This window comes from Psittacula echo, assembly GCF_963264785.1.
Source record: "Psittacula echo genome assembly, chromosome: 17".
In the NCBI taxonomy this organism is placed as follows: Eukaryota; Metazoa; Chordata; class Aves; order Psittaciformes; family Psittacidae; genus Psittacula; species Psittacula echo.
The window spans coordinates 2,736,696-2,751,611 of record NC_137753.1 but is presented as its reverse complement, the minus strand read 5'-3'; the positions used below and the strand labels follow the sequence as shown (position 1 = coordinate 2,751,611).

The following is a 14,916-nucleotide window of genomic DNA, read 5'->3' as shown; positions in this document are numbered from 1 at the left end:
GAAGCAATTAATTCCTGTTACACAACACGATGTCAGAGGAAGCTAGAGAGGCCAAAAGGAAAAGTTCACAAACAGGCCCTCTGGTTATTACACAGAATAACCCTACACAGCCTCCAGCTCAGGGAATGGGACTGGAGGCTGGCTAAAGGCTGACTGCAAATCCCTTCAGCTGCCTTGGCCCCATATTGAAACTGAAGTTGCCATGAGATTGGTTTGGGTTTAAAAGAAGTGTTAGAGGAGTCACTGTCACCCTGAGGCACCTGCATCAGCCACAAAACCCCTCAGCCATCTCATTCCCCCAGAGCAGGCAGAGGAAGTTTAAGCAGCAGGCAGTGGTTCTACTCACAGAGCTCAAAAGGCTCCATTAACAGCAGCCTGTTTCACACAGTGCACCAATCTGCTCCTCCAGGATGGGCCCAGCATGACACCTACTACACCTACATTCAGGGTGCAACAGCTTAGGCTAGTCTTAAATTACTACAATTTGATCCTCATTCAGCACCAAATTTCTTTCCTTATGAGTAGGCACAGTGGTATAAGCTCATAAGAAACTACTATCAAGTGAATGTAATAGAAAATCAAATACTTTAATGAAATTAGGGAGCATGAGAGTAACAGCTCAGATATACCACTAGAACTGATACTACTGGGCTGTGGGGGGGGGTTGCTATTGGTTTTGTAAATGCTCTGTTCTTCAACAAGCATGCAGATTGACAAACTACTAATTCTTCAGAGTGTCAAAGATCCTGAGTAAAGAATTCCAAACCACTTAAAATGTAGATATAGGAAATGTCTTAGGAGCTGGTGGCCTGCACACAGCATTGCACAGATAAAAATATACTACTCTCAATACACAGAGCTAAATACTTTCACATTTATCAGAATTTTCTACACAAGTCTTTTGATAGAGTTCAAGTTTTGAGTTTTCTGTATATATCTTCCACCTGTATTAAACAAATGCTTATTTACATCGTGGATAAAGTGTAAAGGCTTAGTAAGGCCATATTCCCATACTGCACTGTAACACTGCAAAATATATATACACATATATAACCTAATATAGGCAACAGGTCTAAAAAAAGTCACCTTACATTTGTACAACATAACTGAGTCAGTATGAAAAGACAGCTTTGTTAGCACCAAGCCACTCCAATGGGGTTTATGAGCCGTCTTGGGCCTTCCAGTTCCACAGGGAAGGACTCTTCAGCACAGTATTCCAACTACTGAGCAACACAGGTCCTGCTCGCAGAACTGGAAGTCCCAAGTCACACTCCACTGCACTACAGTATGGGCATTACTAAAGAGCAGGCATAGGAGCATCCAGAGACAGGTTCTGCAGTGTTATTAGGGGACACTCCAGCAGAACAATCACCAAAAGACATTTTACCAGGTTAAGTCTTTCATATCATCTTGTCCCATTAAGTGTTTTTTTTCCCTTTGGATTCATGACAGGAAGTACAGAACTGCCAGCAGAATGGACATGACTCAAGCTGGGTGGGTTACAAGCCAGGTTAACCCTACACTGCGAAGACCAAATGCTTAAATGCCAAAGGAAGGAAGGTTTTGCTTTATTCACCGCCTGTGCCTGCTGTGGCCAGGATGCTCTCGCTCATAGCGGTGACTCGCTCGCTCGTAGGAGCGCGAACGCTCGTGCCTGTGGTTCCTGTAGTAGTGGCTCTTCTTCTTGTACTTCCCAGAATGGTCGGAGCGCTCCCGTGATCGGCTCCGGGAACGTGAGGAGCTCCTGCTGCGGGATTTCCGGGGCTTGTGTGTGGAGTATTTGTAGTCTTTTGATTTCTTGTAACTTCTCACCTTGGAACCTTTGTAGCTGGAACTGTGGTTGAATTGTCGTGGGGGAGAGTCACTGCGGCTCCTGGAACGGCTGTGGGATTTGGAGCCGCTCGATGTGGAATAACTTTCACTTTTCCTATGGAAAGAGAAAGAACAGTGAAGAAAACATATTACTTCCTCAATATTAAATAGAATTACTCCACATTACTATTAGCACCTGAATGTAGTCACAATACACACACACCTATTAGTATAACTAGCAATGGACAAACACTTCTCCCTTATAGAGCCAAGGTGCAAGCATAGTTTGAGACCAGGTGCTTGATTCTGTATTGCATTGTGCAGTATCCCATGAAAACTAGTGTCTCCTAGACTTGAGCACATCTGGTTACTGTAGAAATACTGATTTTGAGACATCCATATCCATTTGGAGTGCAGTATCACTGCTCAGGTTTAGATTTATGGGGTTTCCCTTTACTACTTACAAAACATGCATCCATAGCTACACATAGTGATGCCAACAATAAGACAAAAGGTAAAACTACTCATCTTGCTTCAGTTACAGAACTACAGTCACCAAAACACCCAAGTCTGGAGTTAATGCTCCTTTCTGGCTCTGTCTTCCCTTCTACGGGTATCAGAGTTATTTGCTGAACTTCAAAGTCAAAGGCAGAACAGAACCAGATTTGAGAGATGCTTCATTAAATTCAGGTAATGACTAAAACACAATTTTGAACTCAACACTGAAGAATTTTAATCAGCAGATTTTAACTTCGGTCTTTTCTACATTTGCTTTAATATAAAGCCAGACTTTTATCAGTTCACACCCAAAACCAATGGCATGACTGCAGAATTAAGAAGTCAGACTTGCATTGAAGGAAGGGCATGAATCTCTGCTCCTACTCTCACCCAGATACAAACCAGGATCATTTCATGTTTCATAAAATAAGGTTTTGCAGGAGCAACTGCCAATAGGAGTAAGGTTGGAGATAAGAGTTCATCCACTGCAGAAAATGCTTTCCCAACTCAGCACAGTTCAGCAAGAACAGAACTTGCTGAAGGTTGCAGCCACAAATGCCCCACTTCCAACATAAAACCCCCAAATCAACAAACCACCCTGCTGCATGGGGGGGACACGTCACCAATAAGCAGGCTGACATTCCAATATGCCCCAACATGCTTACACTCTCTTTTCAGTCTGTTTGGCACAGGCAGGACAAGGTCAGACCCTGCAACTCCTTTGACCTGTGAGCCAAGACAGGTCAACTCTGAGCCATTAGGCTTTTGGAGTTCTAACTACCAGCACATACTGCCAGGTTATTTCACAACCCCATAGGCTGAGAGGCTACCAAAGCTCATTCTGCAAGATTTCAGCCTGGGAGCTCCTCACAACATGCTGCTCTTATACATAGTGCATACCTGTGCTTAGGGGATGCAGATCTGGATGGTGATCTTGAATAACTCTGATCTCTACTTCCACTTCGACTTCTGCTTTCTCTTCCCTTCTGAACACTGCAAGAGACAACAAACAGCAAGTTATTTTGCTTAAAGCAGTCATGGGGAAAAAAAAAAAGAAGCTGCTTCTTTATGAAAGCCTTACCCATTGACAGGGCTGTTTGAACTCATTCTTTTTGCTCCCTCTGTTTTCCTTTTAGCATTCTTCATTGCCTGAACAGGTAGCGGTGAAGGTTTATTTCCTTTCGCTTCTTTTGGGGACTCTAGAAGAACAAGCTTTTGTTACCTTATTTTGAAGGCATGAGTAGTGACCAGAAGGACTGAAGCCTTCCTTCACCCCATCTCATCATCACTGTACACATGCGGTTTGTATACGTGTGCACACACAACCAGCCACAAGAAGTAGATCTGAAGAAGTTCACAGGAGGCAGAATTAACCTGAAACACCTCTGCCAAAACACTCAAGTAACCCCAGGGGAGTTAACTGATAGGAACATGTTGCTTTCAAAGCACTTCAACAAGGCAGAACAGCAGCTTCCTTTCCTTGCCAACTACTTAAGATAGTAGAAGTTCTCTTTTAGGCAAGACTTGCACTGGACTGGAAGCTTCTGACCACGTACAGAGGAGAACATTCCTCCCAACACCCCAAAACACTCCTGCCACAGCTCCTGGTAACACCTGCGTTTTAATATCGCTTCAGCATGATACGCCAATCGCAAGTATTTGTTCAGGTTAATTGCCAAAACCACATAAAAGCCAGCCCCTGCACTACACATGTTTAAACCAGCCTTAAGATTAGACTGATTTTAGCCTTTATCTGTCTCAGCAGATCACGAAGTTACACTGCTACTCAAACTCTGCCATTTGAATAGTTGCTAGAAGCCAGCTTAAACAAAAATCAAACCACATTGCATATGCACTCCAAAAGGATAAATACACATCTAAGATGAGAAAGTCATTACAAAGAAGTTATCCACTATTTACCATTTTTCGGGATAGGGGAAAATCCTGCTGTGTTATCCAAACCTGGGGCTCCCTCAGGCACTAGACCTTTCGCTTGCGCCTTTGCCTCTTCGATAGCTAATTTCTTCTTTTCTATTTTACTTTCCAGGTCAGATAAATCAACCTGTGAACACAGGAGCACCACTTATAACAAAACTCAGTCAACTAGGCTGTGCTTACTCACTTACAGGGGGTAAAGAGACCCACACACTGTGACTACTATCCTCTTCCACTTAACGTGCCAGGCTCGCAGCTAGTTTTGAACAGGGCTTCCCGTGTTCTCTTAGATGTCATGTTCTAACCCAAAGACTTTAATGAAAAGTATGAAAAAGCAGCAAACCTTTTTCCGAGTATAGAGTTGCAAGATTTTTAAGCAGATTTCTTGGATTTCTTCCTCTGTTGCTCCAAAGAGTAAAAACCAGTGTGGACGATTAGGAAGTGGAATCTGAAAGGGAAGGGAAGACGCGCTTAGTTTTCTGCTTCTACAAAAGACCTAACAAACTTGCCATGAATGGAACTCTGTGCTCACCTCCAGCGTCCTAGCTGCCAGGTAAATACATGCACAGGCAATGCTTTCTGGCTGGAATCTTACAAAGACATCTGTTCTCAGGCTATCATTCATGTAATTCCTGAAAAACAGGAGAGCAGCAAAGTTGCATGGCACTGTAAAAAGCGTCTGGGTGGTTTTGTTTTGGTTTTACTTCTATAAAGACTACTTATGTCTGCAGTTACCAGACTTCAACATTATACTCCTGTAAATCTAAAGGAACATTGAATCATTTCATTAATAAAATAGAAATCCCTCAAGGGGAGGGATGTGTGACAGGAATTCAATTGAACTGACTGACTGCTGAAAATTCAGTTGTGAAAAGAGAACCAATTTTAACTCCACTTTTCCTTCTGGATCTCTACTGGCCTGCTCTCATGCAACCAACATTTTCATCTAGACAACATACAATATAATCTGAAGTACTCAGTTATAGATTTTTAGGTTCACATGTTTCACTGCAATAGGGCTGAACCCAGATGGTTTGCTGAAAGCTGCAGCTCCTGGCGTAGGTCTCCCATGAAAACATGGTCCACTTCAGCACACGTCAAGATCCACTGGAGATTTAAGGTGTCCCTTTTCCTCCAGGAGCATTATTTTCCATCCAGAACAGTGTTCTTTTCGATGCAAAAAAGCAGCCACAGAAGAAATCGAGGTCCTTGGGAACATCAGTTCAGGAGAATAGTATTCAGGCAGAACTCCTCTTTGGCACATGAAATAAGGTTTCCAAATTGTCCCATTTCAGTAAGGTTGCTTAAAATGAATGTTCACAGAATGAGAAAACTGTAAAATATTGCACATATTCCAGTCAGTAACACTTAAGCATTATTCTTTTAGATCTTAAATACACAAAGTAACTGCCTCTGAATCTGCCACCTGATGTGCTTAAAGTGATCTAGACTTTTTTGAGCACTTTAAGCAAAATATCAGATGGGGAAAAGCTAAAACCAGACTCAGTAGAACATCCTCCAAATAACAGGCTTTCTAGAAACAGTAATTAACCACGTGGGTACCCAGTATACAAGGATTCACTATCCTCCAAGACATCCAAACTAAAGACCACAGTCCAGACACCCGTAACCTACTTTAACACAGGACAGGATTAAAGTTCTTTTGTCTTAAGAGTATCAAGCTCCCACCTGCCCCAGTTGTTTTACATTCTTGTTTATATAAAGAGCAACTGCTGCCCCAGAGATGCAATATTGAACATCAGCCCATCTTTCTGGGGAAAGGAACTTCAAAACCTACTTCTTTCCCCCCCCACTACAAAGAGAACACAAAGCTTTCAGCAAAAGAAGTGATAAAGAATAGTATTTGAAACATGTGGGAGCCACAGAGCCTCTGTCTAACGTGCCAAACCAAAAACATGCATGCTTCCAAGTTTGGCCTCTGCGTATCTTCCCTGTGGGCTCAGATTCAGACACAGGAGGAAATGAATCCTTGTCACAAGACTTTAAGAAAAAGGTAATTTGTAAATGCACATTTCAAAACCCAATGATACTGGATACCCACCAGTTCTCAGGTACTGGAAGGATTAGCACATAAATGTGTTATTTTAACATCTAAGCCATTTCTCAATTGGGGTAATTTCCTGCCTCCCTCCTTACCTACCCCCTCCTTTCATAACAAATAGCAAACTGGAAATGAGTAGTCCACAACTCACATTGAGTACTTCCTGCAGCAGTACTGGGAGATCTGGTTGTGGGAAGTTTCTCCAAGTATTACATTTGACTCCAAGCTTCACACATGTACTCAAATGTTTTCTAACTAGTTTACAAATGGAAACTAGATTTCAGTTTGTGTTAATTCATCCCTTAAAGACTTAAATCCCACCATTTTAATAGTTATCGAAATAGAACATTAAATATCTTTCAGAACTTCAACAGTCAGGTTATAAAATATACAACAGTCAAAATGCACAATCAAAATAAAAGTTAAAAAGTATAAGCACAAGAAGCAGTTGGCCAGTTACTATACTATCATGTATATACCACCTGTCTAGAGTCAGCCTTCTCTTTGGAGAGCCTGCTTTGGTTTGACTGAAGACGGCAGCTATCCCTGCACCATAGCGCTTGGGCAGCAGAGGAGAAGTCTTAGTCACTTACCCTCAGAGGCTACCCTTCGATTAAAAGAGTACAGAAAAGAAAAGTCAAAACTGGTTCTCTACACGCAGGTTACAGTACCAGACAGTTCAGTCAGCAGAAATATGATCTTTGGATTCACTAAAGGTTTTTAAACCACACTCTTTGTTAAAAAGCATTATTGCTTAAAAGCATTACTTGTGAAGTTTAAGACCTGAAATTTTACATAAGCTTCCCATCCCCAAGCAAATCTCTACCTTAATGAGAGCAAGGCAGAGGATATTTCTTGGCAAACATGAAAAAATTTATCCAGTCTTAGAAGCTGACATCTTGCATTACCCATATAGTTAATGAAATGGATCTGTGCTGAGTGATACCTCTGTAATCAAGTTCAAGCCCCGGAAAAAGCCAGCTCCCAGCACTTTAACTACACATAGTTGTGGCTGAAAACAAAAACCCGAAGGAAACTCTATAACCCACCCAACATTTTCCCTTCGGCTGAAGAGCAAAAGCAGAGAGGAGGGAAATAAGAAGTCAGGGTGGAAAGCTACCTTACCATTAAAACAGCACCTCTAACTTAAGAGGCCGATCAACATTTGGGTAGTAGTTTGGGGCACGCCAAGAAGCAGTGGAGCTGTCTGGTGTGGCCCACAATCATATCTGAGCAATGCTGCCCAGAGTGCCTCAAGTGACATATTTCTGCTACTGCCCCTGCTGGTCTCTTATAACAAAGAAAATCAACTTACCATGATGTCTGGACCAGGTGTTGGTTACGTTCACATTCTAATACCTGAAGGTACATAACGATTATCTGGAAGATACGGGTTATCGAGTTATTAACAAGCATCTTGAGAGCCACCTACTTATTTCAGAGGGACATCCATGAGGCATCTGTAACTCTTTCAAGTTCTAAAACACTCCACATGAGCATCTGCAACATCCCCAGTGTTTCTCCACACAGCTTCTGCTCTGCAATGCAAAAGCTGGCAACTCAACAAATCTGACCTTCCTAAGCTTTCCATCTTCTGTGCTCAGGCACCATGCTATTCATCTAGATGTCTTCTCTTCAACTGTTTTCAAGCTAGGTACGTTCTCCTATACAACTCATGATTTCTTTTAGCTGTAACTTGGGAGAAAATATTGCTAGGTGCAATAAGCAGTGAAGAAGAAGAGTGTGCACAGAGAACAGATCTAACATGTTGTGTGCCACTGGTTTATTCAGTTCTAGGCTTTTTCTTAGGTTTGAAAACAAGGATGCAGATAAAAAGACTAACAGCAAAAAAATTTACTAACTAGCAAACAAGTACAACTGTCCTCTGGGGTACTGATAACATGAGTGAATTCTGAAAGTCAAGTAGATTGAAAAGGATGACTTTAAGACAGTGGTAGTTTTTAGGGGAAGAAAGAGCAAGGACTCAAGTTCCACTGGCACAAAAGTAGGAGGTTCTTTTACCACTTAGCTACTTATGGCATGATGCTAATGGTGCTCAAGCACCAACTTGAACATCTGCAGTAGTTGCATCTCTACTATTATCCTAATCTGACATGAGATACTTCAACAGAGAACTGTCCCATTTCTATCAAGCTCCTTCACACCTGAGTGTACTTCTCAGAACATAAGAAACACTTAACTAGCTCATATGGGTTTCATAACCTCAGCGTATCTCAAACTATCACAACCTTAAATCTCCAAATGCCTTTCTGCTCAAGAACCTGTGTTTGGCTGATGTTTTCTAACACCAAAGCTACCTACTCATGTGATTTGACTTCAAGGAATACTTAGCATCTGCATCCACCTCCAGCCGTCATTCAGCAGTGATACAAGACCAATTAGTAAGAATCTCTTGAATGAGAAAGAAGAGATTGGGATCATAAGAAGCTAGCTTTACTGAATTAACTAGCATTATCATTACAACCATACACTTTCCATACAATTAGGCAGCTAATAAAACCATTTATAGCATATGAAGCACTGGTTATGAAGTTAACTTATACAGTACAAACCTTATGAGGGTGCTTCACATGAACACAAAATCCCAACTCCTTTAACACTCTTCTTTCTGCCTTAATTATTTGATTCTTCAAGTTCACATATTCTTGATCCAGTATTAGAGGCACAGGTTTTCTGCAAGACAGTTTCAAATACTGAAGAGGATCTTGATCTCAAAGAGTGCTCATAAGCAGGTTGTGTTTGTGTAAAAATAAGGGACATCAGTATTCATACCACCAAAATATTCACTTCTCCTTTATGAGATCTCTTCAAGATGTTCCCTGATTTATGAGATAGGGAATGACACCACCACTGGCCCAGAAAGTGTAATGGTTAAAATACAACAGAAACACTTCAGATTATGTCAAAGTCTGAGCTTACTTTTTTTCCCGTAGATGTCTGAGCCGATGGAACACGTTAATCACATCCCTTATGCGTCTTGGTGCTTCCTCAATTTTGGATGCCAAGTGAACGCAGGCCATTGACACATGCTGAAATAGAAGTATTGCAAGGTACTGATGTTTTGCTCAACTCAGGAACTGATCTCCTCCAACAGCTTAAGGAGGGATAACAACAGAAAATGGTGGTAAAACAAGGAAATACTAAAGATTAGGGTAAATCAGTGTCATATAGCCTTGTAAAGTCATGTTGATCTGTACGTAAAAGCTACAGAATAGTTACTAACACCCTGATCACCTCTAAGATGACAACTTGCCAGAACAGACCAAAGATTAAGTCAGATTTGAGCCATACACATATTTTAGTGCGTTCTTACCTCCATGGAATGCTTCACAAAAGACTTGGTATAAAAAAACCGTTGAAACAGCACCTGTCCTGTAGCCATAGCCACCTGCAAGAGTAACCACAACAGGGATTAACAAAACTACCAGCTCCAAAGAGAAATTGCTTAGCATGATGTTAATGATGACCCATTTGCAGTTCCTGTACCACCCAATCTAAGTCTAATGACCCAGAAGACTAGCTAAGCTACATTTAACATGTTAAAGTTTAGTGGCAGCTAAAGGAAACTAGCACTGCACCTTAATAACAAATCAAGATACCCAACACCACAAATAGGCTTCAAGTCAAATACATGCATGAAACTGCAAACTTCTCTCATAAAGAGTGAAAACATGCTCCAAATGAGTAAAAAAGAAGAAACCCAACACCAACCTAAACACTAGAACCCAATAAAAGTGAGAGTAACAGGAAAACTTTTACCTTTTTTTGGCTTGGGGAGGGAAAAAATCTTATTATGTTATGATTTGCATATGCTTATAATATAGTTTGAGCAACCTGGTCTAGTGGAAGGTGAACCTGCCCATGGGAGGGACTTGGAACTGGATAAGCTTTTTAAAGTCCAGCCCAATCCATTTTGTGATCCTATGAATTTAAGCAGCTGAAACTCAGTAGCTGGAAAGTTTTATACTCGGAGAGCATCGAGGCTGTTTTTCCGTTGGATTTTACCAGGAAACAAACCGTTTCCGAGGCCACAACAACTCCAGAAGAGCCTAAAAAACTCCTACTTTTCGCAGGCTCCGGTATCAAACAGGCACCGCCCGGGCCTGCCGGGGGAGGCGGCGCAGGAAGGCGGTTACATCACCCGCTTCCTGCTCCCGGCCGGGCGGGGAAGGCCGCAGGCCTCACGGCCCAAACCCCAGCTAAAATGGACAACTCCCCACCTTCCCCCCTCTCTGTGGCTGTGGATGGCGGCCGAGGCCCGGCTCCGCCCGCCGCCACGCCGAGGCCCAGCAAACAAAGCTCTCCCTCGGCGAGAGGCCTCCCCACCCCGCCCGACCAGGCCGCGGCCGAGCCCCACCTGCGGCAGACGGAGTAGGATGCCGGCCGCCTGGATGAGCTCGCAGCCCGTGACGCGCAGCTCGGTCTCGGTGTCGGGGTCGAGGCCGCTGCTCATGGATGGGGTGAAGCGCAGCGTGTGCTCAGGCAGAAGGCAGTTCTCCAGCGTGATCAGCACGCCGGAGTACAGCCGGTCCCCGATCAGCACCGCTCCAGGGCCCGGCACCGGCGCTCCGCTCCCCGCCGAAGCGGACCCTGCCGCCATCGTGCCGGCGGCCTGAGGCCCCGCGGGGCCGCCGCCTCCCACCGCCGCCACAGCCGCCGCGCTACCGGGCCCCGCCGCCATTTTGTGGTGCCGCCGCCTCGCCTGGCTGAGCTCTCCTTCCCCGCAACCCCTCCCTTTCTCCACCTCCGGTCGTCGCCTATTGGTGGGGCGCAGCGAATGGGCGCTCACCCATTGGCCCGGCCGCCATGACGTGTGACGCACAGCCCCGGAGCCGAACGTAGCGGTGTGACGCAGCTGTTGGGAATTCGAACAGGGCGGACGGGGAAGAACTTCCGGTACGCGCCGCTTCCCTCAGGAGCGATGGAGCTCCCGAATCACCGCTTTCCCGCTAGGAATTAACCAAAATCGCCTTTATTAAGTTCGTAATGGGACAGAAAGCGTGATGTATACGTCAACAGTGGGATTTCTACAGTCCCCACTTCAAACCGCGGTTTCAGTCACAACACCCTAGGGGACAGTCACCACTGCACCCAGGCCCTCCCCTCCTCCTTCTGGAACCATCTCTGAGGACTCTGCTCCACAGCCGTGCTCTCAGCAGTGGTCAGTAAGGGGGCTGACCCTGCACCACAAGTTCCTGTTCATAACACGTATCTGCAGGCTCTTTCCCATCAATACTGGCGGTGTACGATGCGTGAGAAGATCCCCTCTGGTTCTTTCCCATCTCCCAGTGCAGCAAGGAAGCCTTCTTGTCTCCTTCTCTGGGCTAAGGCAGCTAGGGACTTGAATGTCTTTGGCTCGTAAATAGCCAGATCTGCAATCACTTTCCTGTTCAGCTCCACCTGGGACTAAACACAAGAGAATGTGTTGGTTAAGTCCTGTAATTTTTAGGAACAACACTACAGTGCCTAATGATTGCCGCAAGTCCTAAGGCAAATGATCTTTTTTCTATGCTGTACAGTTTGGGAACTTAGAGAACTGTCACACAACTCAACCATGGATGTCTCATTAAAATATAACATTTGTTCACTGACTTTCTCCAAGTAGAAACCAAGAGCCTCTCATTTTGTGGCAGGCCACGTGTTACAGGTTAATCCATGGCATTTCTTCAGTGCTTAGACATAATCAAGTTTACTTGTTGTCTACAAGCTGCTTGGAACATTAAAATGTGTCCTGGAGTAGAGAAACACAGACTGCAGGGTCAAACACCCTTAACACCACTAGATACTGCATAGTTAGTGCATATCCTTTAGGTAGGTGTTACTGAAAACAGTCTGGATCTTTTAACAAAGAACCTTACAAAAATACATTGCTCCGAGGCAAGAATCAAAGGGACAGGGAAAAAAAAAGGAAAAAGAAGGAAAAATTAAGTTAGCTTTTTGGTAGTGCTTGATGCTTTGGTTACAGTGTGACAAGAGTAACCACGAGCACAAGCGTATGAATTCCATATTTCAACATATCAGAAAACCTAGAAAGTTATCTATTGATTTGAAATACAATGTCTTGAAATATGCTATAGATTTATGTGGAGTTCCACTCTTAAAAGGACAAACATTACCTTTTTATTACAGCCATTTGCAGTTCCTGTACCACCAAATTCAAACCAATCCCTTGGCATGTTTAAGAACAAGGGACAATAGCACCAACTCATTGCCCATGCTCCCCAAAACACAACACCAGTGAAAGGAATAGAGCTTCTTCAGGTTGTTTTTGCTAACCCAAGCTTTGTACATTTAAATTTCTTGGAGTAAAAGGAAAGGCCTTAATGCGTGCAGCAGCAGCAAGTGTAAAAGCATTTTACAACCGTGCTCTTAAGATGCACAGTAAACGTTTTGGGAACAGAACAAGGTATAGAGCAACAATGTTAACCAGGATACGAGGTGAACATTGTGCACAGGAGGAAGAGGAACAGGTTTAGGGCAGAACTTAGTTCCTGAAGTGAACAAACCTGCTCTCCTAAGCAGAATGCCATTCATCACTAGAAGGAGGAAGCAGGGCAGTGTTGGCAGAAGGTGTCTGATAGAAGGAGCTTTTCCATCCCTCTACCATGCCCTGTGCCACTGTTACTCCTCAAAGATGAGCAAGTGGAGGCTGCAGCTGCAATCAAAGGCAGTTGCATCCTTAGCCAGGAACCAGCAACCCTTTGATCTGCTTTGGCAGACTACATCTCTTTGAAAGATGTCAGAGTTTTAGGAAACTCATTTTCCTGGCACTCCAGAAGACCTGCCTCAGACAATGTGTTGTTTCAAAGTGGTTATTCTTCAAGCACCATCCTTACCTTAAGCAGATTGCTTATGAAAGATGGGTACTTCAAACCATGTTCCAGAGAAGCTGCTCCAATCCTAGTGATCCAGAGCTGAAAGGGTAAAAATGAACACTTTGGATGGTAAAATACTTTAACAGGAAACATTTTGTCATGCTGCTCTGCTCACAGGTAACATATTCAGGCCTACAGTCTTCTCAGTACAACATCTACATGTATGAACCTCAGAATGTGAGCTGTTTCAGACCACAGAGGGATACGCTTACTTCAAACTCATATCTTTAACCCATTATTAAAGCATTTTGAGAGCCCACCCCAAGGAAAACAGCTCTTTCCATTGTGCTCTTCCGCCATCATAGATCTAACACGTTGCTCTTTACCGCTCTCAGGAACCTCTTCTTCTCTCTCCTGGCCTTGGTGGACTTCACAAAGGCTCTCCGGACGCTCCGTACTGCCAGCTTGTAGCAGCGGTTCTTCCTGCCACGGAAGTGCTGGAAGAAACCCAACATGTTCTTGTCCAGTTATCCTGAAGGCTGTTAAACCCTTAATACTTAACAATATTACTTAATAAGTGCTGATTTGCATTCCTCAACGCTTCCTAACAAGGATCACTGAATACTTTACAAACAGCAGCTAAGCCTTCAGTTTGGCATAAAATGGACGTATTCTTTCCTGAAGCTGGGGAGTTGGAGCCAAAACCAGACCTCATTTTAGGCTGGGGGGGGAGGCAACCACAGAATCATCTTCAGTGCTTTCCCAACCCCTGCACTCATGCATGTATTCTCATTCCCCCTTAGTTTTGACAGGATGAACACAGGGACGGGCCAGGAGCCTCTGATACATCAAAACCAGGCAGCTGCCCCGGCAGAAAGCATAATGAATGGAGTTTACTGGAGATCCACTGCCATCCATCTGACATGAAGCACAAAGATGCTGCCAGTGCTGCACAGACAAATCAGTAACGACGACTGGTTCTGAGGGCACCAAGATACTGTCAGTTACTTTAACGTTTCCCATCTCACTCCTACAGCAAGATGTACTGCTGGCTGCAAACAGTCTGCCCGTGAAACAGAAAGGTTCTTCTCTTCCTGAGCCTAGACTTGATTGCTTGAGCTTCAGCTGAAATCACATTGTGAAGCAGCATCTTTCACCCTGTAAAATGCACTTGAATAAAGGCCAAGGTTAAAATCACATTGGCCCATGGGTGCTGTGTTGTGGCACAAACACTGTCCATGTTTATGGCCTCCAGGTTTAACCCCAGACTGGTTTGGGCTGCAAGGACCTCAAAGCTCATCCAGCTCCAACCCCCTGCCACGGGTAGGGTCACCTTCCACTAGAGCAGCTTGCTCCAAGCCCCGTAAGGGAAGGGCCTGCGGGCACCCACCAAGGGGACCGACCGCTCACCTGCTCCCCACCCCGGGCACCGCCGCCCGCAGCCGGTCACTCACCCGCGCATACTTGAGCACCTCCTGCACCCTCCAGAAGCGGTCCGTGAGGCGGCAGCGGAGCCAGCGCGCCCCGCTCAGCACCACCATCTCCTCGGCCCGGCCGCGGCAGCGCCGTGCCCTGCGCCTTCCGGGGCGGGGAGAAGGCGGTGCGGCCGCGGCTCTTCCTCCGGGTTGGGAGAGCGGGAGGGGAGGCTCCGAGAGGATCTTAAAGCAGCTCCAGTGCCTAAAGGGGCTACAGGAAACCCGGAGAGGGGCTTTGGACAAGGGCCTGTGGGGACAGGCCAAGGGGAATGGCTTTAACCTGCCCGAGGGGAGACTG

General features: G+C 44.8%; 2 protein-coding genes across 2 annotated transcripts; both read right to left on the bottom strand.

The window, feature by feature from the left end:
* Positions 1-562: 562 nt before the first annotated feature.
* CCNL2 (cyclin L2) lies at positions 563-11,059 on the bottom strand. The gene is made up of 11 exons (XM_080631153.1): positions 10,686-11,059; positions 9,642-9,716; positions 9,248-9,357; positions 8,881-9,001; positions 7,623-7,687; positions 4,778-4,877; positions 4,589-4,693; positions 4,231-4,372; positions 3,392-3,509; positions 3,211-3,303; positions 563-1,927 (listed from the first exon to the last, which is right to left on the bottom strand). The coding sequence occupies exons 1-11, from the start codon at positions 11,007-11,009 to the stop codon at positions 1,573-1,575; spliced, it is 1,608 nt and encodes a 535-aa protein (XP_080487279.1). The 5' UTR covers positions 11,010-11,059; the 3' UTR covers positions 563-1,572.
* An 18-nt stretch (positions 11,060-11,077) lies between these two features.
* Positions 11,078-14,715, bottom strand: MRPL20 (mitochondrial ribosomal protein L20). The gene is made up of 4 exons (XM_080631163.1): positions 14,598-14,715; positions 13,530-13,640; positions 13,165-13,242; positions 11,078-11,734 (listed from the first exon to the last, which is right to left on the bottom strand). The coding sequence occupies exons 1-4, from the start codon at positions 14,682-14,684 to the stop codon at positions 11,558-11,560; spliced, it is 453 nt and encodes a 150-aa protein (XP_080487289.1). The 5' UTR covers positions 14,685-14,715; the 3' UTR covers positions 11,078-11,557.
* Between the last annotated feature and the right edge of the window lie 201 nt (positions 14,716-14,916).